At 36.8% G+C, this 26,696-nt stretch overlaps 2 protein-coding genes across 8 annotated transcripts in view; both read right to left on the bottom strand.

Moving 5' to 3' along the window:
• rbms1a (RNA binding motif, single stranded interacting protein 1a) overlaps positions 1–26,696 on the bottom strand; it is a 312,567-nt gene that overhangs the window by 151,305 nt on the left and 134,566 nt on the right. The window lies entirely within an intron of this gene.
• pla2r1 (phospholipase A2 receptor 1) overlaps positions 1–26,696 on the bottom strand; it is an 868,273-nt gene that overhangs the window by 826,406 nt on the left and 15,171 nt on the right. For all 6 annotated transcript variants that reach the window (XR_015502377.1, XR_015502375.1, XR_015502378.1 and 3 more), the window contains exons 4-11: positions 25,912–26,076; positions 23,828–23,941; positions 20,867–21,013; positions 15,833–16,021; positions 13,678–13,835; positions 13,298–13,408; positions 3,643–3,755; positions 1,853–2,022 (exon numbers count right to left, since the gene is read on the bottom strand). Coding sequence is in view for 2 of the 6 variants with exons in the window: in XM_087273311.1 (XP_087129437.1) it covers positions 1,853–2,022; positions 3,643–3,755; positions 13,298–13,408; positions 13,678–13,835; positions 15,833–16,021; positions 20,867–21,013; positions 23,828–23,941; positions 25,912–26,076 (1,167 nt within the window). In the remaining 4 variants the exon portion in view is untranslated. The remainder of the gene's footprint in view (positions 1–1,852; positions 2,023–3,642; positions 3,756–13,297; positions 13,409–13,677; positions 13,836–15,832; positions 16,022–20,866; positions 21,014–23,827; positions 23,942–25,911; positions 26,077–26,696) is intronic.

The raw sequence follows: 26,696 nt of genomic DNA, 5'->3' as shown, positions 1-26,696 counted from the left end.
TTCATCCAAAGAATAACAATGTGCACTAAAAATAAACATTGTAGATTTTGATTTCATATGGCTGTTAAGGGAGAAGTGTTTTAATGATATAAAAGTGCCGCTGTTCAAGTATTATAATAAACTGGTACTAAATTTGTTTTGGGGTCTCCAACAAGAGGTTTATGTCTATCAAAGGTCCAAAAACACTAATTTGTGCAGTTGAAAGGAAAGCAGAAGCACAGTGAAGAGACAGACAAAACACAACCTTGTCCAGCTGATGGCGCTAATGCACCAAAACAATGCACCTCATAAGAAGAAGATGAGGGATGGGGCTTGCCAGAAGTTACACAAAAAGTTTTAAAACAGTTTTAAATATGTTTCTTACAAAACACATTAATTTACTAAAAGAGTCCTTAATGAGAAATTTAGCATGATAATGAATATATATGCTACATGGTAATGCTGGCATATTTGTCTGAGACAATGGGCTCTATTTTGGCGCAAACGCACCAAGAGCATGTCTGAATCCACTTTTGCTAATATAAGGATGGAAAAATCCGCTTTGCACGGATTGGTGTTTTGGGAATAAACCAATCAGAGTCCAATCTCCCATTCCCTTTAAGAGACAGTTGCATCCCGCCATGGTGCATTTGCTATTCACATGGCAACTTTTTAAGGGGAAAAACTGAACACTTCACTAGAGAGAAAACAGTTAAACAGAGCATCTGCAGCACGAGAATGAGAGATATTCTTATTATTTAATTTTTACTTTTGCTCTTGTGGATAGGGAAACCTTGTACACAGAGACATTAATTAGCCTGAAAATAATTAATTTTGTTTGTTAAGCGTAAAGATTTGTTTCAAAATTATTTCTAAATTCAGATCTAATTTCCAGCAAACGAATAAATGAATAATAATAATGAAGTGTGTTTAAAAAGCGGAGTTATATCCAAATACACATGCTGTGCCCCATATGGTCTAAAACCTGACAGGTGGGCAAATCTAAGCTTGTTTTTAATAAAACAAATATAAATATGATATAATAAATAATACTGCTAATAATAATAACATTATACAAAAGCAATTTGTCACGAATAAACTGAAAAAGTCCCCCGAGATGAAGAAGGCATGAAAGTATGGTTTTAACATTTACAGTTGAAGTCAGAATTATTAGCCACCCTGAATTATTAGCGCCTCTGTTTATTTTTTTCCCCAATTTCTGTTCTGTTCTGTTCTGTTCTGGGAAGATTGTTTCAGCACATTTCTAAGCATAATGGTTTTAAAAACCTATTTCTAATAACTGATTTATTTTATCTTTTCCATGATGACAGTAAATAATATTTGACTAGATATTTTTCAAGACACTTCTATACAGCTTAAAGTGACATTAAAAGGCTGAACCAGGTTAATAAGGTGAACTAGGCAGGTTAGGGTAATTAGTCAAGTTATTTTATAATGATGGTTTGTTCTGTAAATTATCGAAAAAAAAATGTGCTTAAAGAGGCTAATAATTTTGTCCCAAAATGTTTTTTAAAAAATTAATAACTGCTTTTATTCTAGCTGAAATAAAACATTTTTCAAATTTTCTGATTTGGGGTTGTGTTTAAATGTTAAGGAGTAAGCTCACTGGCTGCTGTGGTGATAGCAACCAATCACCTGCGCCGTGCAGTTGGAAGCAGATTGGATAAGCCTCATCAGCATGTTTGCCCAATAGAAGTTCATGACAGATCTTTGTATTTATCCTGAACTTTGATCTTTAAAACTTTGCTGAACATTTACATTCACTAAAAACAATTAAAATACACACTTCAGGTCATATACAAAAAAAGTATAATAGTGGCATACTGTCATTTCAACTGTTGTAAAGGCTTACCCGGCTGGTGTCGATTCCAGTTGGTGTAGGTGAGGGGTGTTGTTGAGCCATTCTGAGTCAGCCAGCGATACTCTTCTGTTCTGTTCAGGTCTTGTAAAGCTGTCCAATAGTATTGAGAGTCAGAGCCTCCCATTTCACTGATCAGACTTTTTAGAAAGGCCTGCTCAAACCTGCCGCAGAAAAAAATACAAAGTCCAATTGTGATTCTCCTGAGATGTGAATATCTTAAAGAGCCCCTATTATGGGTTTTTGAGAATGACCTTCCATGTAGTGTTTAACACAGCTCTAATTGAATAAAAGAGTCGACTCCTAGTACTTCTAATGAATCGTCTTGATAACGAGTCTTTAGCTATTACGGCGTGATGTGGATATGAAACTTAAGCCCCGCCCAGTTGTTGCACGCGCAAACACGGGAAAATTTATACCTGCTTTCCTGCCCACAAGCACAGTACACAAAGAAAAAGAGGCTAGACACACACTGTAGCAGATGCCTGTTGAATCAACGCTGTGCTCAGCTGTATATAATTGGAAGTGTGGGGGATGGGGGGTGGGGGTTATGTTTGGGGTGAGGCATCTGAATAACAGGCCCGGAGTAAGCTGAACTGGTGCTCTAGGCAAACGATGATCACGCCACCATCAACCCAAAAGTGAAAAAGTGACCGTTTCGCAGATAAAAGTGAGGACCAGGAGGGAGGGGGTGGGTGTCTCAGATGAAAGTGAGGACCAGGGGGGTTTGTGGACGTCGCCCGGCCCTGATAACACTGGTGAGAACCAGGTACTGTGTACTATCGTGTTAGTAACTACTATGAAGCGTGTTTCGGTGTTTCGGGCGGCCACTGCAATCGGATCCCATGCCAATGTTGGCGACCACAGTTGGGTTCCAACGACCGTACGAAAACAGAGGGGTGGGGGGTTAAAATTACAGGAGTTTTCCGGGAAAAATAAAAAATGGGTGGGTGGCTGAAGATGGGTCCAAAATACGTGAGACTTCCGGGAAAAACAGGAGTGTTGGCAGGTATGCTCACACATACACAATGTACTCTGACTACCTCTATATTGTTGATAAGCTGTGCTGGGCATTTCACTCTGTCTCATGCTAAACGCTGTCAGTGTCAACCAATCACAACAGGCTGTCATCGGTCCAATCAGCGCAGATTAGCTTTGCGCTAAGGAGGGGTTTGGGAACAAATAAAAGCGGTGAATGATTCATATGGAAGTTGCTAGGATGATAAGGTAAAAAAAAATGCACATTAAAAGACCATGAAAGTGTTTTTTGACCTTGCATGCATATTAGACTGTTGTTGGAGACCCTTACAAGCAAAATATGACCCCTCTTTGATTATTCTTGTATAAGGTTATTCCAGCTTGGTTTATAATGCTGACGAATCCTCCAGAATTATTTATTCTAACATATAAATGTTTTTTTAAATATGTTTTTCTTGTTTCTCATGTTGTTACAGCATGATAATATACTATATACAGTGTGTGAATGAGAGTTCAGAATGGCCACTACTGCCGCGTGTGATGCCACTAGGGACAAAAGGATAAGCAAATTGTGTTTTAGGTGTAACACCCATTTGCAACACTGCCACAAGAGGGCACAAAGGGACAAGATTTGAACAGACTACTTGAAAAATTAAGATATTACGCAATATTATTTAGCAATTTTATTATCTATCAGTCAACAACAATTTAAGTACAAATTAAGTCATCAATGTTCAAAGTTAATGAGTAAATGACCATTTAATCCTGATCAATTCCAAGATTCTGTAATGTCTTTGTTGACATACCTGCTTTCTATAGTGACAAGAGGTGATTTGCAATAATATCCTTTCACAGCATCCTGAAATGTCTGCTCCTGATCTGTGATCTTATAACACCAGTTGTCCTTCCTTCTCCAGCCCTGCACAGGCACACAATACACAATTAACCATGAACAGATGCTGGAAGGCCTTTCTTCATTGACATACAATAAGGTGTAAATATAAAACAGATTTTACTCTGCAGAGTATTGCATGGAATTCGTAAGTAGAAAGTTAGTATAAGTGTACCATATTACTCCAAACTAAAGGAATAATACCAACGTTGCTAAAAGACAATAATCTAAGGTTAGAAAAAATAAGAATAACACTGTTTTATGCATTTATGGGAAAATGGCTGATTATGTAAATCGACAGCTTTGACATTTGGAAGGACATCCGCCTCATAAAATATATGCCAGAGCAATCATCAGGTCATTCCGCTGTGGCGAGTCTGGTGACCTCTGATAAATTAGGGACTAAGCAGAAGGATAGTAAATGAGTGAGTGGGTAAACTTGGATAATAAAAACAAGTTTACTTCAGAAAAAATGCTTTTTTTAGAAAAATTATTGATAATTTTGTCACAAATATAATTGAGTCCATGGCACTAGGAGTGTGCTGGTATAAGTCTCTGACTGTATGATAACCTTGGATAAAATTATCACGGTTTCGTATTGTAATTACTGCTCTAAAATATATTCTTTTAAAATGTCTGGGGGAAAAAACTAAAACTTTTTCTCCTTTCAACACAAAATATTTTATTTTGAGAAACATTTAAAATATTTTTGAGCAGTAAACACGTCAGGTTAAATAATTAAAGTGACTCATTGACTTCTGCTGACTTCATTAGTTTCAAAAACACAGGTTTCTTTACAATTTACAATGGCATTTTTGAAAATATTTCTAGCTGGAGATACTGTTGTCCTAAAAAACGAAAAAAAAAATGTAAATAAAAAATTGTACATATACCGTAGGAACAGTATAGCAGACCATTTTGTCAGTTTTAAAACCTTGACTTTTCCAAACCACAGTATATGTTGAAAATGGTTATTGTCCATTGCCTACATGGCACATGAGAAAAGAGTCATTGACTGTCACACAACTTCAACAGATATTACTATATAAATACATTTTCCACAGTAGCGAAAAAAATATTATGGAAGTCAATAAATGCATGAAGCCAGCATTCTTCAAAATATCTTCTTTTTGTGAAAGAAACTCAAATTGCTTCTGAACAAGTAAAGGGTGAATCAATGACTGCAGAATGGGTGAACTATCCCTTTAAACACATTGTATGCTTTCTCCAATGTTAAAGATGGACCGTGGTATGTAATAAGCCACCAATAATAATACCATCTCTCATAACATTAGTACAGCATTTTCTGTAATACAAATAGCTGATTTTATCATCTGAAAAAGTGTTCAAAACATGCACAATATCAACACACCAGACACTAATGTTTAAGTTTATTTATAAAAAGCATTTCACACTTTTTTTTTTTTTTTTTGCAGGTAATGCAATATTTCTGGAAAACACAGTAAGCCTAATTATACAACATATATAGAAAAAAATATTGCATTGATCTTAATATACACATTCAATTTGGGGAGCAGCTTTAGCCCTTAAATCTCTGGTGGCATCTGGCTGTGTTTTCACACCTGTCCTCCATTAACCCTCAACCCAAAAGCCTTATGCAGTAACCTTTAAATAACCTGACCCAGACTTAAACAAACAGCATTAAAACAGCAGCCGGACAGCAGATTCTGAACTTTGTAAGATGAAACTTGATATGAAAGTAGATATTTTAAGCTGATTCTCAATTTTAAGTTTAAAAATTTATATAAAAGATAATGGATATTGTGGATATTTTGTGCACACAACACACACACACACGCACACACACAAAATCACCATATTAAATGCTTTTGCCTTTTTCCGTAAACACACAATAGACAAAAGGTTGTCTTTTACGTTATGTGTGGGTGTGACACATACGGCACATGTGCATTTCTGTAAAGTGGCCTTTATGAAGCAGGTCATAATCATCATGTTTGTCTCTGTTTGTTTCATAGCCAGTAAAAGCAGAAAGAGAGCGTCAGAAGAGATCTGAATCAGTCTGTTGTTCTCCAACTGTGACCTGCTGTCACCCTGGCTGATGGCCACTCCGTCCCCCAGACACACGGCCTGTCTGCCCTCCTCACCCTCCACACAAAGCCCAGCTCAAACACAGCCCATCAGAAACACAGGAACACAGATGGAATGAGAGTGCTGGTAATGAGATTTTTAGGATTTTTTTTGTCATAGTTAGATCTGGTTTAGAAAAAGCTTTAATTAAGATTTTCATATATTCATTCATTTTCTTGTCGGCTTAGTCCCTTTATTAATCCGGGGTTGCCACCGCGGAATGAACCACCAACTTATCCATCAAGTTTTTACGCGGCGGATGCCCTTCCAGCCGCAACCCATCTCTGGGAAACATGCCCACACACCTTCACACACGCACACTCATACACTAACAACAATTTAGCCAACCCAATTCACCTGTACCACATGTCTTTGGACTGTGGGGGAAACCGGAGCACCCGGAGGAATATTACCACACAATGTTTTTTAAATAAGATCTGTGTGTTTGCAACTGGTTTGAGGAATATTTTGTGGTTTGTTGTTCATGATGAAGTTTAATTTTGAATTTTGATCATAACCCTTGTGTATTGTTCAAATTTACTACCCCTTCGATATGTTGTTGGCCGTTTTTGCCCCATTGACTTCTATTATAATGATATTTTTATTTATAATTTAATTTATAATGATCAAATAATCATCTATCCTTGATTGTTGGTGGTTTTCCCTGTTGGGAAGTAATTTTTTTTACTGTTAATCACTGGTTGGCACCATTAACCCTTTAGTTAGGCCTGTGCAAAAACGTTTCTGGCAAAACTTTTATACAGAGTTCTTTGGAGTAAAATAGCAAACTATAGTGTCAATGCATAAATACACTTACTATGTAGACCAGGACTCACCAAACTTGTTCCTGGAGGGCCGGTGTCCTGCAGATTTTAGCTCCAACCCTAATCAAACACACTTTAACAAGCTAATTAAGGTCTAACTAGGTATACTTGAAGTACACATGCAGGTGTGTTGAGGCAAGTTGTAACTAAACCCTGCAGGGACACCGGCCCTCCAGGACCGAGATTGGTGACCCCTGATATAGACTATGGCAGCATGGTGGCACAGTGGGTAGCACAACCGCCTCACAATAAGAAGGTCGCTGGTTCGAGCCCCTGCTGGGTCAGTTGGCATTTCTTTGTGGAGTTTGCATGTTCTCCTCGTGTTTGTGTTGGTTTCCAAAAATGTGGTATAAGTGAATTGGGTAAGCTAAAACTGTCCGTAGTGTATGTGTGAGTGAATAAGTGTCTATGGATGTTTCCTAGTGAGGGGTTGCAGCTGGAAGGGCATCCGCTGCGTAAAACATATGCTGGATAGGTTGGCGGTTCGTTCCGCGGAAACGACCCCAGATTATTAAAGGGATTAAGTCGAAAAGAAAATGAATGAATATTTACTAGGTTCTGAGAGCTGAGGTGCCATTTAATTCCATATACTGTAAAAGCCAGAAACTAAGCTTTTTTGCACTGCAACTGATAGTCAACAGTAGAAATGACAGTTCCTACCTCTTCCCAACAAGATAAACCACCAACAACCAAGAAAGCATGATTATATGGTATCTTGGCTTTGCAATCAAACATGTTGTCATAATGTGTATATATATATATATATATATATATATATATATATATATATATATATATATATATATATATATATATACATACATACATACATACATACATACATACATACATACATACATACATACATACATACATACATACATACATACATACATACATACATACATACATACATACATACATACATACATACATACATACATACATACATACATACATACATACATACATACATACATACATACATACATACATACATACATACATATATATATATATATATATATATATACATACATACATATATATATATATATATATATATATATATATATATATATATATATATACACACATACATATATATTTACTTATATATTTAGCTAAAATTTGCTTATTTACATATATATATATATATATATATATATATATATATATATATATATATATATATATGTAAATAATCAAATTTTAGCTAAATATATATGTAAATATATATGTATGTGTATATATATATATATATATATATATATATATATATATATATATATATATATATATATATATATATATATATATATATATATATATATATTATAATGGAGCAAAAACAGCCACCAACATAATGAAAAGCTAGCAAATTTGCCCAGAATGTACAGTTGAGTTTTTTTTTTAAAGCATTTTCCAAAAATATGTGTCAAAATAAGATTTGTCACCAAACATCACTCCATTTTCTGAAACATAGAGAAGGTTGAGGCCAATTTAACACTCAAAATCACCCCAAGAGTGGATGAAAACAACCAAAACACAGAAAGGTTAAAGACAGGGTAAGTGATTTGGTTAAAAAAAAAATGGTGTGCTGGTTAAAAAGTCTATTCAAATCTCAATAGCGCTCATTAAGTTAAGTGGTCTAAATGTATTTCTTTTGTCTGTGAAAGCTGTATGACCCAAAAAATTATAATAATAAACATTCCAATAGGCTGTCCTATCTGCCTGTCAAGAAGTAGATTTGCATAACAGGTCATGTCAACACTGCATTCCCAAATTTCCCACTATGCAGGCTGACAGATCACATGACACTGAAGAAGCTGATAATATCTCCGCTCTTCAAAAAACAGTTGTGCAGTATTGTTTTTAACTCCAACTGCCAGTGCATTAAAAAAACACTGTGAACACAGCACTTCATCACAGTGCTGCGGTTCTAAAAATGCAGTGGTCTCACTGAAAAAAACAACCTGTAAAATTGTGCGTGCCTTAGGGTAAAATGCTTATTATGTGCCCTTATTATGGTGATAGCGTAATATTATGAGCTTTGAACTGTGATGTTTTCGCACTGTTAAATGAGACATGATGAGGTAATCTCACGTGTTACTTCTAGTCTGTGTGACAGACTGTGTGTGCTCATGTGTTTTGGAGGAGTTGTGGCTTTGGAGACTGAGGATCCAGGATCTTTAGCTTTAGCACCTGCTAGCCTCTAAAATCACCTGCCTTACCTTTAAATCATAATATTAGATGTTTGATTCATTCACAACACTGGCTTTATCTGTAATAATTTTATTAGGAGAATTATAAAACAGATGACCTGTTATTTACTATATAATTTCAGTATCACATATTTACTCATGCTATTTGGGAAAACACACACACACACACACACACACACGTGATAATGCACTCATTGCTCATGAGACTGTTTTGTAAATTTTAGACAAAATCTCATACATGGGCATTTTTGCAGCAATATCTTGATTTAGTGGCTTCACGGCTAAATTTTTGTTGATTAACAAAATCTAACATTTAAACACATTAAATTTAACGTTTAACGTGATTACATAATGCATAAAGTCAAAATTCAAGACAAGCTTTTGTAGTACATAAATAAATAAATAAAATACATATTTCAATTTTTATTTAAGTACATTTTAGATCGTTACACTAGACCTTTATTCTTCGGCTAGGATCATTTAGAGCAGTGGTTCTCAAACGTTTCTCATCAAGTACCACCTCAGAAAAAAATTGTCTTTGCAAGTGCCACCATAATGAGGAGTATTGAAATACAGCAGCATATTAGGTCCAGTAAAGCAGCTAAAACTCTGTACAGTTCAAAAACGAGGCATATTAGTTCCTAATATTAAGAACATTTAATTTAAAATGTGCTTTTAAAAGTTAAAAATGTAATGTTACTGTTCTTAAAAAGTAAAAAAAAAAAAATCCTGGTTTATCAGCACCTGAAAATGTTGCATGGACCTCATAAATATAGGCTTTATGTCATCATATTCATAAATAAATCATTTTTGATCATTTATTTAAATATATGTAGCATGTACATATGACATATTTGATTCATGCGTGTACCACTAGAAGGAAGCCCACGAACCACAAGTGATACGTATACCACAGTTTGAGAACCACTGATTTAGAGCCATAAGAAGCTGCACAGAAACTGCAATTCGGAGGTCAAACAACTAAGCACCATCAAAATTGTTTATGAGGTTAAATTGTGGAATGCTTTTCTCCAAAAAAAATAAATAAAAAAATGAAAAGGCATCAACATTTTGGATGACAAAGCGGTGAGTAAATGATTTTTTTATACTGAAAGCGATAATTCAGATATAATACTCAGCATATATAAGTACACCCCTCACAAATCATTCATTCGTTCATTTTCTTTTTTGCTATTTATCAGGGGTCGCCACTGCAGAATGAACTGATAACTTATCCAGCGTATGTTTTACACCGCGGGAGTCCTTCCAGCCACAACCCAGCACTGAGAAACACCCATACACACTCCCACATTCACGCTCATAAACTACGGCCAGTTTAGCTTCTTCAATTCACCTGTACCGCATGTCTTTGGACTGTGGGGGAAACCGGAGGACCAAGAGAAAACCCAGGCCAACACGGGGAGAACATGCAAACTCCACACAGAAATGCCAACTGGCCCAGCTGGGACTCGAACCAGCAACCTTGCTGTGAGGCGACAGTGCTAACCACTAAAACACAGTGCCACCCCTCGTAAATAATTTAGGAGATAATTGAATGTGCTGAAAGTCTACAGCTAAATTGTTTGGATACAGATGTATGCAACAGCGTGTGTGATGTCAGCATGTTTGCTAAAGTAGACCACTAAAATAGTATTTATTAGCATTCATAAAAATATACTACTCAAAAAATAATTAAAAGGGAACGCCTAAACAGCACAACATATCTCCGAGTGTTCCCTCTATTTTTCTGAGCAGTATAGTATTTAATAGATATAGTATAGTATTTAATAATTTTTCTTAAAAAATTTTTTTTGTTTTTTTTTTGTTCTTTTATTAATATAAAACAATGGACGGTTTTCACATTTTCGGGATTCTCAGCAGCGGAAATCATTATAGTTGGATAAACTTAGAACACCAACCCAAGCTTAATCTGAAAAAACATAGTCCCGCAGACGTTTCTGGAGACAGCGGAATACGTCCCGGGAGGTACGTACGGCTGCATTTATTTTTTTCAAGCGGACGCTACGGGGCGGTGTGACGCTGTTCCCTTTCACGCTTGCCGGTCGACCACTTACTTCCGTGTGGAGGGCTTTCCCGCTGCAACCCGTTTGTCCACTCAGCTCATCGTTTACGTCGGCAGACTTGAGATGCAGAGAGGAGTTGACAACGACGATCGGTTTCGAGTCCGGGGAAGAGCGGTTCCAGAAATCAGGTAAGACAAAAACCGAATCCAAAAAATAAAGTGAACGAGTTTCATAACAGGGTGAGAATGTGGTGAAATCCGAAAACGCGGTAAACAAAAATCAGACGAGGGCTTTTCTTATTTTGGACGGCTTTTGTAAATTGTTGCTCGGGTTTAGGGAAGTGAGAGGGCGGGCGGGTCAATCTGTAAAATTGGTTGGGTTTAGGGAAGGAGGAGGGTGGGTCAGTTGATTGGCCGGTCGTGCAGTCAATCATCCAGTCAGTCAGACAGCGGCCTCTGGTGGGTTCACACGAGAACAGTGTGGGCGCAAACAGCACTCGCGAGAGGCATTTGAGATGCGAAAAAGCGCACACAGCGGCCTCTCACGGATTCGCAAAAACAAAAACTGCAGCCGTATGTACCTCCCCTGAAGTATTCTGCGGTCTCCAGAAATGTCTGCGGGACTACGTTTTCAGAATGAGCCTGGGTTGTAGAACACAGTGAATGGTAAAGTACCACATATATATTTTTTGCCATTCTTATTTGCTAAAATAGTAAAAGAAAAACTCAGTCTGAATCACTACAGACTGATAACAGCAGCTAAAAGAGAGAACAATATCAAGTTTACTGTCCCGCTCATATAGATGCTACATCAGGCCTGGTTTATACTTCTGCGTCTATCTGCGTAACCCACAGTGCATGCAATGCGCCTAGCTGTGCATTTATATCTCTGCGCCTTGTTTCTGTTGCTCTGCAAAAACACTTCAGAAACGCTAGCTGGCAGTAGGCGTTTATGTTCCTCTGTGTTGAATTTCTTCGCTGGTGTTTTGTTATTTTCTGAACGCTTCCTTAATGTACAAGTGGTTTAAACTCGCTCATTTTGAGGTGGGAATCAGCGAACGTGCAACAACTTTAATCCTAAAGTGAACACAAAACAACAGTTTCTATCTGGAGCTCTTTTAAAGGAATCCACACTTGTAAACACTCGCTCCATTGGGGTTGTTGCTAGATCTGATACGCTTGCGGCTGGAAGTTAAGAGAATTATTTCTATTATTTATTAAATTTCCCATTTATTGTATTTTATTAACGTCTACCCCCACCGTCACAGTAACAGGGCTCGAAATTAACTTTTTTACTTGGTAGCACCGGTGCTCCCAACTTTAAATATTTAGGAGCACCAAAAAAATTTTAGGAGCACCAGAAAAAAATTAGGAGCACCCACCAAAAATGAATGAGCACCACTGCAAATTGTTTTTTAAGGGATTTATTGTATTTTAAAACAACATTAATAGGACTGACAAAAACCAGAAACAACTATCTAACTAATGCTGCGAAGACATTGATATTTGTGTGCAATAATTCCAAAATGAATGTCTAATAATTAGGCTATAGAATATTAATGATGATAAAAAATGACATTAATAGTAATGAATTCCATTTCTCATTATGATACTGCCTTGAATGTGAATGAATGTAGGTTATCTGCTATAAAAAGTCTGTTACTTTATGAAAAATAATTGTATAGTTTGCATCAAACACAAATGAAGCATTGCAGTAAGAAATATTTATTTTGTACAGCTGTTTTTATATGCATGTCAATTCAATAAATAATATTTCTGCTACAAAACAAACAAAAGATTATAATAAATCATTCAATTCAATGCTGAAAGCTGCAAAGCAGTCATCAGTAAATAAATAAAAAAATAATATACACCTCAAGAAAGAACAGACAAAAGAAAGTAAGTAAAGTCTCACTTCTATCACTCGACGGCCACGGCGAGGGCTATACATCCACTTGTAGCCTGCACCAAAGCATACACGTGAGCTTGATGCAGAAGTATAAATCAGCTTTTAGAAACATATTGCATTAGCGGTAGATGTTGTTTTTTTTTTTTATTATTTGATGCAAAGATGATATAATGCTTATGACCATTAAATGCATCATCACAGTCTTGTGAAAAACTATTTCGTTTACAGGGCACTTCCATTAGATTATTAATTTAGTTTCTCTTGACCTGAACTGTACTGAAACTTTTAAAAGGATTTATTTAAAGAAAAAAAAATCCAGACCTGTTTGAGTTTCTTTCTTCCGAATATAAAGGAATATATACTGAAGAATGCTGGAACGCATGGCATTTTTTGGTCCTACCATGAAGGTCAATGAATTAGAAGCCCTTGCGTGTGAGTAAATGGTGAGGGATTTTTCATTTTTGGGTGTAAATTCTCACCTCTGGACATCCTTCATCCCATTCTCCAGCAGGACGCTGAGGAACAAGCCCTGATGCTTTACAAATCGCTGCGTTTTGCTCTTCACACTCCTCGAACTGCCATCTGCCTTGCTAAAACACACACAACGAGACCCTTCATTAAGAACAGATGAAAGGCCGGCACTGTCATTTGACCTTATACTGCTGTGACTAACTAGTGACTGTGCATCTGATCACCCAGGATAAAGCGTTCATGCAGTGACTGTCTCTGAAATCAGATCTTGCCTTTTTCTCCCAGCTGCCGTCTGATTTATGCGGTCAGACACGTGCTTGCTTTCTGACCACATGCTGTGAGCTTGGATTATGACTAGTATCCTGTGACATTAATAATCAGAACTCACCTTCGGGTCCGCGGTAACGCAGACGCGCTTGTCATCATATCGACGTGAAGGCTCCTGTGAGTTCCACGATGTGAATGTGACTGGAGATTTGTCCGACCACTGGATTGTTTGAAGTGTGGCCTCTTTGTGCAAACCGATCCACACCTTAGAGTTGGGTTCTGAAATAATAACAACATACTGTGAGCAGTGTAACTTCAATCACATACAGTCTAATAAAACAATATAGAAATGGTTCACAGTGAATTACTAACAGATAATGGGCATTAATTTGCAAAAAGTACACAAAAAAATGCAGGGTCACTACACAAATTAATTAAGTTAAATTTACACATTTACTAAGTGGATTGAACATATACAGTGCTCAGCATAACTGAGTACACCCCATTTTGAATTTTTTATCCATTTCTCAGTGAATATAGGCAATGTATTTTAGTGCATTTATATTTATTAATCAGATATATTTATTAAAATAATATTTTAGTAACCAAACATCTTTAGAAATTAAAAGATAATACAATTAAATTTAAGTAATTGATTGCATAAAAATTACAACCTATACAATTTAATTAATTTATTTATTTATTTATTTATTATTATTTTTTTTTTTGCTTTTCTTGATTTTTCCTCTTTTTTAAATTTGTATTTAAATTGTATTTAAAATTGAGAATAATCTCCAGATTTGGCTTCAGTACTGACTAATCTAATGTGCAGTGCATCCGGAAAGTATGCATAGCTTTCCACTTTTTCCACATTTTCTTATGTTAAAGCCTTATCTCCAAAATAGATTAAATTCATTTATTTCCCCAAAATTCTACACACATATTCCATAATGTCACACAATGACAATGTGAAAAAATATTTTTTTAAATCGTTGCAAATTTATAAAATAAATTAATTAATTAATGAAAAATCACATGTACATAAGTATTCATAGCCTTTGCCGTAAAGCTCTAAATTAAGCTCAGGTACATTCTGTTTCCACTGATCATTCTTGAGATGTTTCAGCAGCTTAATTGGAGTTCACTTGTGGTCAATTTAGTTGATTAGACAAGATTTGACTAGGCAAACACCTTTCTATATAAGGTCCCAGGGTTGACATTGCATGTCAAATCACAAACCAAGCATGAAGACAAAGGAATTGTCTGTAGACCTTTGAGACAGGATTGTCTTGAGGCACAAGGCTAGGGAAGGTTACAGAAAAATTTCTGCTCCTCTGAAAGCTTCAATGAGCACAGTGGCCTCCATCATCCGTAAGTGGAAGATGTTTGGAACCACCAGGACTCTTCCTAGAACTGGACGGCCATATTAGCTGAGTGATCGTTAGAGAAGGCCTTAGTCAGGGCGATGTTCAATAACCCGATGGTCACTCTGTCTGAGCTCCACCGTTGTTCTGTGGAGAGAGAAGAACCTTACAGAAGGACAACCATCTGTGCAGCAATCCACCAATCAGGCCTGTATGGTAGAGTGACCAGATGGAAGCTTCTCCCCGCCTGGAATTTTCCAAAAGGCATCTGAAGGACTCTCAGACCAAAAGAAACAAAATTCTGAGGTCTGATCAGACTAAAATTGAACTATTTGGAGTGAAGGCCAGGCAATGCTCATCACCAGGCTAATACCATCCCTACAGTGAAGCATGGTGGTGTAATTGCTGCCAAAGGTGCATCAACAAAGTATTGAGCAAAGGCTGTGAATACTTATGTATAATATAGGGCCACTTTTAGTATAAAAAATATACTTTTAAATAAACTATAAGCGTATGCAAGTATACACAAGCATAACATAGTCAAGTATACTTATTACTTTTAAGTAGATGTCTATGAACATTTCTGTCAGTATATTTTAAGTATTAAAATATTAAATATATTATACTTAAGTGCAATGTTAAGTATATTTCTGAAAAGTACCTATTAAGGCACATTTCAGAGTATACTTTCTTATTTTTAGTTTAAAAGAAATAATATAAAAATAGCACACTTTAATAAAAAAAATGCAATGGTGATCAAAAGTGGTCTGACTCAAAACACTTTAAGACTGTATTTGTGTTTAGCGTTGTCACTTTGTGACTAGATCAACAAAAATCCATTTTAATATCAAGTTTAAACAGAGCCTAAAGTGACCAATATTTGATTTGACTTCAGTAAAATGACCAGCTAACCAAGGGAGAGCAGTTTGAGCAGTACTTCCTGTTGGGACAGGGAGTGGATGCTGACCAGCTCTGCCTCAAGAGCTCTGCATGCACTGGAAGAGTTGTCCCAGCTCGCCTTCTCCTTCAGGTACAGGTAACAGAAACCATTGTGGTCCAGCCAACCGTCAGGACAAATCGTCTCCTTATATTGCCAGTTATCTTGCAGATAAATAAACAGAAATGTTTCAATATAAATATCATTGTGCTGATTAACATTTAAAAGAAAGCTACAATTATTATCTTTTAACATTAACTTCATTGATTAATTAATTTAGCCTCAAATTCCTAATTTGAGGCTTATAGTTAGTTAGTTGATTAGTTAAATTTATTTCTCCCTGTAGGGGAATTTCATTTGCAGTATACACTAACAGACACATCTGATAATTCACATTTGGCATTTATTTCAATAAATAATAATAATAAAAAAAACTTGGTATCCCTACTCTAAATAAATATCCAATTTACTGGCCATCAAGTGCTACTGAGAGAGGAGGAATTTAAAAACTGAATTACTTGAGATATATATGACAATTTTGTCATATTTCTTACATGACTAGGAACACAATATTGATAAACTGATGGTAACAACTGGAAGGTGTATGATAAAGGATGTCTCTCATCATTGACAATCATGATGGCCTTATTTAGTGCTCTTTCTTTGTATATACAGTTGAAGCCAGAATTATTAACCCCCCTGAATTATTAATAATTATTCTGTTTAACGGAGAGAAGATTTCTTCAACACATTTTTAATCGTAATAGTTTTAATAACTCATATCTAATAATGGATTCGTTTTATCTTTGCCATGATGACAGTAAATAATATTTGACTAGATATTTTTCAAGACACTTTTATACAGCTTAAGGTGGCATTTAAAAGGCTTTACTAGGTTAATTAGGTTAACTAGGCAGGTTAGGGTAATTAGACAAGTTATTGTATAACGATGGTTTGTTCTGTAGACAATCAGAAAAAAAATATCTTAAAGGGGCTAATAATTTTGACCTTAAAATGTTTTTAAAAAATTAAAAACTGCTTTTATTCTAGCTGAAATAAAACAAATAACACTTTCTCCAGAAGAAAAAAAATATTATCAGACATGCTTAAAAAAATTCCTGAATATGATTTGGGAAATATTTTAAAACAGAGAAAAAAATTCAAAGGGGGGCTAATACTGTAATTCTGACTTCAACTGTACTATCAATGCCTTTTAGGCTGTAGTTACCACCTTCCCCAGTGACCTCTTCTGGGCCTCAGAAGCATTTCCATACCAACAGATTACACAAAATGCTGCAATACTTTCGATAAAAGCACTATGAACATGATCAACAATGTGCTGTCAGCATTAAAAGACAATATTTTCATTAAGGAATACATTCTCTGTTAAAGCTTTTTCCTTATGCAGTCATCCATCACACTTAAGTTCATTGTCCAACATCAGACCCTGAATATGCTGAATATGCTTATTTGCTTATTGATAGTTATTAAAGTAGAAGTGGGGTCTAGGTATTAGAAATGTAGAATAAGATACATCCCTTATAAGCACTAATAAACAGCCAATATCATAACAATAGACCACTGGCTAACAGTGAGAACTGATCCTTAAACTAAAGTATTACCAACATTTATTAATTCATTCATTTTCTTTTTTGGCTAAGTCCTTTTATTAATAAGGGTTTGCCAAAGCTGAATGAACCGCCAACTTATCCAGCATATGTTTTATGCAAAGTAAAGTATTGCAAAAAATACTATATTATTAAATTTTGTCCAGACAAACTTTGAAGCTGGCTTGACAAAGCCTGCTGGTAATAATTTATTTAGTTCAAAACAGTTTGAAAAAAGAAAGACAGACAGACAGACAGACAGACAGACAGACAGACAGACAAAGACAGACAGACAAAGACAGACAGACAGACAGACAGACAGACAGACAGACAAAGACAGACACACAGACAGACAGACAGACAGACACAGACAGACAGACAGACAGACAGACAAAGACAGACAGACAGACAGACAGACAGACAGACAAAGACAGACAGACAAAGACAGACAGACAGACAGACAAAGACAGACAGACAGACAGACAGACAGACAGACAGACAGACAGACAAAGACAGACAGACAGACAGACAGACAGACAGACAGACAAAGACAGACACACAGACAGACAGACAGACAGACAGACACAGACAGACAGACAGACAGACAGACAGACAAAGACAGACAGACAGACAGACAAAGACAGACAGACAGACAGACAGACAAAGACAGACAGACAGACAGACAGACAGACAGACAAAGACAGACAGACAGACAGACAGACAAAGACAGACAGACAGACAGACAGACAGACAGACAGACAAAGACAGACAGACAGACAGACAAAGACAGACAGACAGACAGACAAAGACAGACAGACAGACAGACAGACAGACAAAGACAGACAGACAGACACAGACAGACAGACAGACAGACACAGACAGACAGACAGACAGACAGACAGACAGACAAAGACAGACAGACAGACAGACAAAGACAGACAGACAGACAGACAGACAGACAGACAGACAGACAGACAGACACACAGACAGACAGACAGACAGACAGACAGACAGACACAGAGACACAGACAGACAGACAGACAGACAGACAGACAGACGACAGACAAAGACAGAAAGACAGACAGACAGACAGACAAAGACAGACAGACAGACAGACAAAGACAGACAGACAGACAGACAGACAGACAGACAGACAAAGACAGACAGACAGACAGACAGACAGACAGACAAAGACAGACAAAGACAGACAGACAGACAGACAGACAGACAGACAGACAGACAGACAGACAGACAGACAGACAGACAAAGACAGACAGACAGACAGACAGACAGACAAAGACAGACAGACAGACACAGACAGACAGACAGACAGACAGACACAGACAGACAGACAGACAGACAAAGACAGAAAGACAGACAGACAGACAGACAACAGACAGACAGACAGACAGACAGACAGACAAAGACAGACAGATAGACAGACAGACAGACAGACACAGACAGACAGACAGACAGACAGACAGACACAGACAGACAGACAGACAGACAGACAGACAAAGACAGAAAGACAGACAGACAGACAGACAAAGACAGACAGACAGACAGACAGACAGATAGGAAAGCAATGTGATCACAAAGTTTGATCTAATGTTAAGTCAATTAGCCCCTTTCACACATACAGACCTTTCCGGAAAATTACCAACAATTTTCCGGAAATGTTGTATGTGTGAACAGGCCCTTTTTAAAAATACCCGGTAAATTCGTTCGGAAAGAGAAGTTGTAACATTACCAGTAATTTGCCGGAATGCTGCGCTGTGTGAATGCAGAAGGAAGATTGCTGGAAAGAGCACGTACACGTTTAGAACGTGCTGACATGAGACGTCTACTTTAGCCAATCAGAACAGTCAGACGCATTCACGTGCGCGCGGTTTATGAGAATAAAAGCCTTTGAATATTTTTTCCAGACACCTTTAGCTGCTAGATGTTAGTCAGATAACGTTTCTATGTTCCTTCTTAATGCTAACTGTGTAAATAATTATTGATAAAATGTTTATGATAATTCGTTGTTTGTTTACCTTCAAGCTTTGCGTGTGCCCGTGAGCGCCCATAGCGCCAGCACACACACATATCATGTACATCTCGACATGCGAAATTGTTTCCCTATGTTTTCATTGGAGTTGTACTCAATACTGATCCATCCAAAGAGTTTGTAATGTAGTCAAATGTTTACAAACACAAGCGCAGCCGTTTAGAGGTCATTTCTGGCTAATGATGTCAGAATTTACCGGCATTTTGGAATGGATGTGTGAATGCTCTTTTCCGGAAAAATTTCGTAACGTCCTCGCCTGTGTGAACAGCGCTTTTTTGAATATACCGGTAAAGTCGTTCCGGAAATTTTCCGGATATTTACCGGTATCACTGTGTGAAAGGGGCTTGACAGTCTTTTGCAATGGAAGTTCATGGGAAAGTTGCTAGGGTGCAGTATGTGGTAGTTAGGGTGTGGCTAGAAACTAAAAAGCTCATCAGTTATTGGCAGTTAGGTAGTCTGAGTTAAATCAACTCAGCCATTAGTCTGTAGGCAGTGGTGTAAAGTAACTAATTACAAATACTCAAATTACTGTAAGTGAGTAGTTTTCTTTTTCAGACTATTTACTAAGTAGTTTGAAAAATGTGTACTTTTACTTTTCCTTGAGTACATTTTTAGTGCTGTATCTGTACTTTTACTCTCACTACTTTCCTTCAACCTGCAGTCACTACTTTATTTTTTCTTATCTATGGGAATTAAAAAAATCAGTCCTGTATTTCCTGTCCAGTCAAATCACACATAGAAGGTAAAATGCATCATAATGAACTACCTCAAGACATGTGCACTTTACATTGCAGCAAACTGTTTGGAAGCATTAAAGATGTTCAAAATAAAAGTTGATTTTTAAGTCAAGGTCAAAGCTCTATTTAGTAAAGCTTGTCTAGTGTTGATTTCAAAGCCAACAACACAAAAAAAAGAGAAAAGGACTGATTCTTGTATTGTTTCTGATGCCCCTGACTGTTTCTATATTTACACACACCATGTGAGAATGTCTGTGTTTGTGTGTATTTGATAGCCAGGGCCAGGAGTTCAGCCTCCAGATGAGCCACAGCTGTTGTGCCTTTCAGGACATGCACACATTCCTCTCTTTCAACCAATCACAACCAGTGGTGACCATCAAGGAAACAATAGTGACTAATCTGTACATAACAGCACGCTCATTCCAGACACATGCTGGGCATGAAGAGTAAACTAGACCGAACTTGAGAAAATAAGGTGTATGGAGAGTCTGGTGATCTGTCATACTTTTTAGAACGAAAGACAAAGAGCTATTAGAAATGGATGGATGGACGAACAAAGAGGCTGGATTAATGAAAGGAATAATGCATGGCTAGTCAGATCACTCATCTCTTTACCAAGCGGCTCGGCATTCCGGCTGTAGTTGGTGGTTTTCTTGCAGATGTAAGGCAGGGCTGACTCACAGGACAGACTCTGCCAGGAGCCCAGAGTGGAGTTAAACAGCCCACACTGCTGGTTCTGCTGCACTGGTGTGGAGCTCAGATCTGGACAGAATTGATGAACACTCAATATTATGCTCATTCACAAGATCAGAATTCAAATGTTGAGATTTTTTTGGTCATGTCTGAAATTTCTCAGAAAATATTGCCCAATGTAAAACACAAAAATCCACATCAGTTTAAAGTTTGGGGCCACTTCCAAATGTGGATTTAATGCATATACAGTATTTTGAAGGCAAAATTATTAGACATCCTGTGAAATTTTCATTCTTTTTAAATATTTCCCTAGTGATATTTCTAAGTCTTTCAACAGTGGGGGGATTTATTTTTACATTTTTTAAACATAACTAATTCCTAGGGCCAGACGGAACTGCAGACGTTTTTTGCTATTTCTGCGGGGAATTTTGGTAAAAATCTGTGGATTTCTGCGGAATTATTTTGGGAGTAAACTAAAACTTTATTATGTGAAATAAAAAATAATATACCACTCTATTTGGTAAACAAAGGAAGTCTCTTATATATCTGCTAAAAGACACAAAATATTACTGTACAAACTGCATTGTACATAAATCAGATGAACATTTTCATATTAGTCACTAATATTACTGTAATTAATTAAAAAACTGAATAAATTTATATTTACACACATTTACTCAAGTAAATAAGCAGAATTAATAATGGGCTACAAATCGGCGGAATTCTGCGAGCGCAGATTCCGTGTGGGCCTAGTAATTCCTAATAAATAATTTATTTTGTCTTTGCTATATATGATCACAGAAGATAATACTTCACTAGTTAATTAAGATACTAGAATTCAGCTTATAGTACTATTTAAAGGCTTAACTAGGCAAGTTAGGTTAAATTAGGCAAGATATTAACAATTGAACAAAATATATTAAGGAGCTTACATTATTTATCTTAATTTTAAGTTTTACAAACTAACTTCAAGAGGAGCACATGATATGATTGATTACAGCTTGTTTCTCATCTGTAGGTAGTAAGTCAATCAGATCATTTCAAGCTCACTATGAATAGGGCGACTAGCATTACTCCCTTATCTTCGTTTTTTGAAGAATCCCCTCTTCCACCCCATCTCCCCCTTTCCTTCTTTACCACGGGGAGCTCTCGAGAACTACCTGATCTCGTACTCCCTTACATGCTCATTGACCAGGCGGGAGCCCTGGGCTCAATCATCTCCGAGCTGAGGGTTCTCTCCCAGGACAGCATGCCAAACCTGCCATTATTATCAAGCAATATCTAAGTGCGAACTCTTGAAAAAAAAATTTCAAACTTCTTTTATTCAAGCTAAACTAATAAAATAACCATCTAGAAAAAATCATAACTAATACTATAATACTATACAATATTATGATTAATAAAAAAAGTCCTTGCTCTGTTAAACATCACTTGACTATAACACTCATCATCTTTTATCTGGTTATCAGTTTTTGTTCTTTCCTTGCTCAATGCTGAATTGGTAATGATTGTTGAGTTGACCTTGTGTTCAAAATTTTATTTTAGTATTGTCTAGATCAGTGGTCACCAAACTTGTCCTTGGAGGGCCGGTGTCCTGCAGATTTTGCTCCAACCCTAATCAAACACACCTGAACAAGCTAATCAAGGTCTTACTTGGTAGACTTGAAACATCCAGGCAGGTGTGTTGAGGCAAGTTGGAGCTAAACCCTGCAGGGACACCGGCCCTCCAGGACCGAGATTGGTGACCCCTGGTCTAGATATTCTAATGAGTCATGAGACCATAGTGTTGAAAAGAAACTCCATATGCACCTGATCTCTGTCACCCTGATAAAGGCAAGTTTTGGCCAAAACGCATAGGCGCAGTTTTAAGGAATAGCCATGTCAATAAAGTATTTTTATTATTTTTTCCACCTTTTTTCGAGTGCCTTGAACTGACTTTTGCTGTTTATTCTGATGAATACCTTACCCAAAGAGCACCAACACATTAATTAGGATACCCCTGAGAATTTTTGTACACATTTCTTCGCTTTAAATGTGTGCATTTCATTCCACGCTTGGCGTCTGGTTCACAGCTGTTGTGTATACATTACAGCCCTTTTTATGATTGCAGTATTTAAAAAAAAAAATGCTTTTATTATATAAATTTTTTTGTAATGAACTGATCTTAAGTATACTTTTCTAGACTTTTGAACAGATTAATTAGTGAAAGTGCATCTATAAAGTAAGAGTCAATTATTGTTCTCATAGAAAATAACACAAAATCTTTCATGTTGAAGATTAACGAAAACACAATGGATATGAGGTAAAGTGTAAAAAAATCACGGTCAAAATATTGGTTTAAGATTTGGATGTAAATACAAACTAAATCATCCTTTAGAACTGGTTACGTTAAACCAATTCACCAGATTGGACTGATCCACCTGAAGCAGTTTGCAGCTTGAGTCAGCACAGGTTTGCAAAACCCCTATTAAACAATAATTGATCATACACTGTAAAAAGTAAATGTTATTTTACAGATAATTGTCGGTATAACGCCCCTGCTGCCAGAAAATTACATTTTTTTCATGTTTTTTTTTCATGTTTTTTTTTACAGTGTAGAAAATTGGCATGAAATTGCTAGAACGCTTCTTTGTGAATACAAACATGTCCCAGGACTGATGGTGACCTGCTAACGGTAAAATTGGCAGTCTGATCAATCTCAGAATGTGTTTTTTTTTTACTTTATTATAACAGGACAGTAACTGGACAAGGGATCTAATATGATATATTTTTAAGCTATATTTATGAATTTGACAAATTTTCAAAAATCATTTTTACAGCCTAATTATTTGTCCTTTAGAGCCCTTTTAAATAGCTTCTATTAAAAACAAACAACGGCTGTACCTGCAGTATAACCGACAAGGCTCAAAGGAGATCCATCAGACCACTGCCATCCCCCGTGCTGACTGAGATGGTTTAATCCAATCCAGACCATCACACCCATATCTGAGAGTCTTCCTGGTGGAACACAATAACAACTGTTATGCGCCAATTAAAAACACAAAACCAGATTTAGAAGGAACATTTCCAACATTGTGGATTTCCATTTACACTTCTAAGCCCAGACCGACAAAAGTGCTAAAAAAATGAGCCCATGTGACCATCTGCCCTAATTTTCTGTACTTTTTAAAAAACTAGATAGTCCTTTTGTGGTAGTGTGTTTTCCTTCAATGAAAAATACAGTCTGGTATTCTGTGAAGGGCATCCGCTGCGTTAAACCTATACTGGATAAGTTGGCAGTTCATTCCACTGTGGCGACCCCAGATTAATAAAGAGACTAAGCCGAAAAGAAAATGAATGAATGAATTACAACAACACATCATTGTAAATTGGATTAATCCTTGCTTGTGCACGAGCCAAATGTATCTGGCATACATTAATGCCATGCCATTATCTAATGGTAAGACTCAAACCAGCAATAGAGTGGAGGAACTATGACATCAATTTGTATGCAAAAACCCGGAAGCGAGTTAGCATTTTAGCACTTCCGGTTCCCTCGTCCCAAAGTCAATGGGTTTTTTGAATGGGGTTTCAGTAAAATCGCTTAAATAAGGTCCGTGGCGAACACCAACTCAAGATACTTTCACGTTTTGTTCTACGACATAAAAAACATCAGTTACAGCACACTCTTCAACTTTTAAATCGATTATGCTTCTTTAAAAAGACGGTTGCTATCAAGTTGCTAAATGGGACTACAGGCGGCGTCGGGGACATTTATACGTCATCGAGCTGATCTGGTCTGGAGCGCAGCTCACTTGTGTTGGCCGTTTGGATTTGTCTGTGATTTAGGTATTTTCATGAATACTATTTTATAGTTTGTTGTATTATTCTAATTGAGAATTCAAATTGTGTGTAGATAATTCCTTCACATGTAAAGGCTGTCAAGACAGACTAATTTGTTGATCATTTATTTTAATTAAACGATATTATGAAGATACTGCTCACCAGTGCAGCAGCCTGTTTCTTTTCTGCTCTCAGTAATGCAAACGTGTAAATAAATGTGTAAAAATACGTGCATGTTAACTGTCATTTTAACGTGATCAAGTGATTTCTCAACTTTATTTCTTCATCTGAACACATTTAACTGCAGTATTTACACTCCTCCATAAAAAGTTCAGCATATGTGACTGTATGGGCTGCTTTTTGCTGTACGTCGTGACAAAAAAGGAATTATGAATGTTGCTCTGTGCCCAAGTTGATGGAATTTGCAAGCATTTGATTGACTTGTTCCTCCTCACGCCTCATTTCTGTCGTCTGTTAAGGTAAGCGGGCTGTGTGCAAGCGAGCGATACACTTATTTAAATATGTCTCATAATAATACTATATAGGCACATTCATACACATTTTTAAAACTTTTAGAACAACCGCAAAGCAAAACGGATGTATTTCCCACGTAAAAACGATCCAAAAGGCACATAGGTCTATGTGTTTTTGCTTATTTATTAGTTTATAATATATAGCGTGGATTATAATATAATAAACAGAGAGATTAACTCTTTGTTATGGACATTATTTCTAAAAAATAAGCTTGATAAGTCGTCTGTAGCAGGGTGGGGCTGACGACACTGATGAGCGCCCCGAGGGCACTGTAGTCTGTTTATAGCCTAATGTTAGCTTTTCAAGTCTTGCGTTTGCATTTAAGATCCAAAAGTGCTCAAAGTTGTATTTTCGTGTGAGGATTATCTGGCTGGACAAAACGTGTAAGTGTAATAAACCGTGTTTGAACACAGAGCTTATTATCTGCATTCTTCGAAAACCCTATGGGAAAATCCTATAGGGATTTTCACGAGGGAACCAATTTTATGCTAGCAGCCGATTAGCCTACAAAGTGACGTCATAGTTCCTCCACTCTATAGCATATATGTCAAAAAATAAACAAATGACTAATATCAAAATGACAAAATGTGCGTTTTTTAGCGTGTGTATACCTTTGATATAGTTCTGTTCACTGGACTGTGTGATGGACAGAAGACTTCCACCTTGCGCTTGACAGGAGGTAAGAGCTTGGCTCCAGGTTAGGATGGAGTATAAGTTAAACTGGTAACAGGCATTCAGCTCTGGATGGCTCTCCCAGAATTCATTGCAGCCTGACACTGAAAAAAAACAAAGAGAGTTAACCTTAAGACTTCTTTTGTGATAGGAAAATCATTAACTGAAATCAACTTTTATTTCAGGTACTAGCCATGTAAATAAGAAATGTGAAAATTGTGCATTATGTGAGATATTCATGTAAGAAATGTGTAAGGGATAATTGATGACAGGCCATTGAATTATTAGAAAATATTGCACACCATTTATCTTTTAATAATTCAATAGACTGGAGTCAATTGGACTAGAGCCAGCAGCTAGCTCTCTGCAGCTCTCACATGGTCGCCCATTGAAGCTAAGCAGGCCTGCGCCCAGTCAGTACCTGGACGGGAGACCACATGATTGTTGCCGAAAATGGTGTTAGTTAGGGGTGCTAAACTTGCAGTCTATGTGAGTCCTAATGCCTCAGTATAATGATGGGGACTCAGTGAGAGCCGTCTTCCGGATGAGATGAGTGATGGGATGTTACTGAGGTCATTAAAAATCCCAGGATGTCCTTCGAAAGGGATAAGGATAAGGCATTAATCCTGGCCAAATTTGCCCACTGGCCTCCTAACCATCCCCATATCATAATTGGCTTTATCACTCTGGACTGTTACTCAATTCCAAGAAAGCAGAGATTGGA

This window comes from Danio rerio, chromosome 11 (assembly GCF_052040795.2).
Source record: "Danio rerio strain M-AB ecotype USA chromosome 11, GRCz13ab, whole genome shotgun sequence".
NCBI lineage: Eukaryota > Metazoa > Chordata > Actinopteri > Cypriniformes > Danionidae > Danio > Danio rerio.
This window is presented reverse-complemented; position numbering and strand designations above follow the sequence as displayed.